Here is a 2298-nt window from a genome sequence, read left to right on the forward strand (position 1 = left end):
GCCTTACAAGATCCAAATTACACAAGTGGTCAAAAAATGGCAGGATTCTGGGACATGTGCTTTTTTATGTATCACAGCAGATGCGCATCTGTACAGGCACAAGGACATCCTTTAATTTGGGATTTTTTTTTTTTTTTTTTTTTTTTTTACAGAACAAGCCAACTTTTAACCAGTGAAGAAACACCACCAACAATCCATCAAGGAAGGCCCTCAATGTTGGATCAGTGGTTCTGTGCCACACTTTAGTTTCATTTGCTTGGCTTTATAATCAATGTGAACTTCGTTTTAAGTGAAATAGCATCCATTTTAACAGCAACACACTGCCAATAAAAATGGACATTACAATTCAATATGAGCACAATCAGGTACAATGACAAATAAGGTAACAAAATAATAGTTTAATGCAAATTTTGTATCAAGAGGACAGAAATTAACTTATACATTTCAAACCTTATACAGGAATGAAAAAAAGGGGATAATATATCTTAGTATTAAAAGAAAAGAAATTTCAGAAAGCTACCCAATAAAAGCCTTAAATCACTAATTCGATTACAGTGAACACAATTTAAATATTAAAATGTTGGAAACAAAAATACTTCTTGTATAAAATATTTTACAACAAAAGTGAAGAGTTTATAAAGCACCAGACTATAACATAATAAATCCAATGCCCACTAAAATAAAGGAAGCATGCATCCAGGCTGCATTTCTAAATGTACTGTACTCTGAAGTATGCAGCAATTCAGAGCTTTAAATTTCTTTGTGGGCTCAAAAAATGGCACAATATCCTATGCTAACAAAACTGAAGTACCACATAATGCCAGCTGGAGACAGCTAAGCACAGAAGAATGCCATTTTCTCTGGAAGTACAAAAAAGGGTAGCCTCATCCTGCATACATTAAGAAGCCTGGATTCCACGTCAAAAAGCAGTTGCCACTGTGCATTGTTACAGGTTAAGTGAACTGCTGCTTTATAACTCTATGAGCCATTTTAATGTCCATTTTCAGTTTTTGTTCAAAACCAGTAACTACATTTAAAACAGGAACCAAACTGCAAAGGACACTACTCCAAGTCTTACTTAAGCAATTTTCAGCTGTAAGTAACTCACTGCTGACCACAATCATAATATCCTTGTACAAATTAAGTCCCAACAAAATGTGCATAATGAAAAGCATCCAAAAAGCAAAGCAGTCACATGATTTTTAGTTTTGCGCACACAAACATTTTAATTTAAACTAGCAATTGCGTTTAGTTTTAATCTCAGTAAAAGAACAGCTGAGGGAGTACAACACAGTTATCTACACATTGCAACAAAATCTGTTATTTCTGGTAGAAATTTCGTACAGAAAGTCAATAAAATACTCAAAAAGATTTTTGGCCAGCATTCAAGACAACCAAAACCCACACATTTACAGTATTTCTTTGTTAATATCAGTGCAAATTATCTGACCAGATGAGCAGTGCAATACATCATTCCTGGGACAATGATCATGAAAAAAATTCAACTTCTAAGGAATGTTAAAAAAAAAAAAAAAAAAAAAGACCAACAAACTATATTTTAAAGTTAAAAGAAACTGTAGCAGCAGCATGTCATTTATGTGCATATTGCTGTTAAATACAGCCTAAATCTTCAAACATTTAAATTGGAGACATTCTGACAAAATGAATGAATGCTACCAAAATAAGTTACTTGTTGCATCTAATGAAAACAGCAAACGGTATGAAAGTTTATACAAATGTGATATGAACTACTAAAAAAGCATGGGAAATAACAAATACAGATACTGCATATATTTTACTTAAACTTACTGTTTAACTTACACAATTTAAAAGGAGTCTTCTAAAAGGATCAGAGTAGTGCTTAAGAAAAAATAAGTCCAAGCCCTCCCCTTATAATATTGTGTTCAAAACCAGAAGAAAGTATTAATCTTGTACAGCAACATTAATGCCTCCTGCGTCCACCTTCAAAAGCGTGATGTTCTTCGTGTGCTAGAATTGGAAAAAGATGCATACTGTTTAAAAAATGAGCATAGAACTACACAAAAAGCAAATCAACTAGAGAGGTTAGGGTAACCATGCATTTTACTGTTTCAAGGTATGGAAGCCACGCTGCACATCCCGGCTTCCTGGGTTTAGTACAGCATAAACCACAGCAATTAAAGACTAAGTCACAATAAATACACACTGCAAAAATCTATTACCTTCTAGTCAGCTGCTCAGTTAGGCAAATAATTTATTTGGGTAACCTAAATGCAACCTAAAACCATTATAAATAGTGAAAGGCAAAAAGCAACATTT

At 33.5% G+C, this 2298-nt stretch overlaps 1 protein-coding gene across 1 annotated transcript in view; it reads right to left on the minus strand.

Moving 5' to 3' along the window:
- Window positions 1-378: 378 nt before the first annotated feature.
- The window catches only part of EIF4E3 (eukaryotic translation initiation factor 4E family member 3), a 344097-nt gene continuing 342177 nt past the window's right edge, over window positions 379-2298 (minus strand). Inside the window, exon 12 of the mRNA XM_044078527.1 lies at window positions 379-1989. Coding sequence (XP_043934462.1) covers window positions 1943-1989 — 47 coding nt within the window. The 3' untranslated portion in view covers window positions 379-1942. The remainder of the gene's footprint in view (window positions 1990-2298) is intronic.

Source organism: Protopterus annectens, chromosome 7.part1 (genome assembly GCF_019279795.1).
Source record: "Protopterus annectens isolate FY-2018-M chromosome 7.part1, PAN1.0, whole genome shotgun sequence".
NCBI classification, from domain to species: Eukaryota; Metazoa; Chordata; order Ceratodontiformes; family Protopteridae; genus Protopterus; species Protopterus annectens.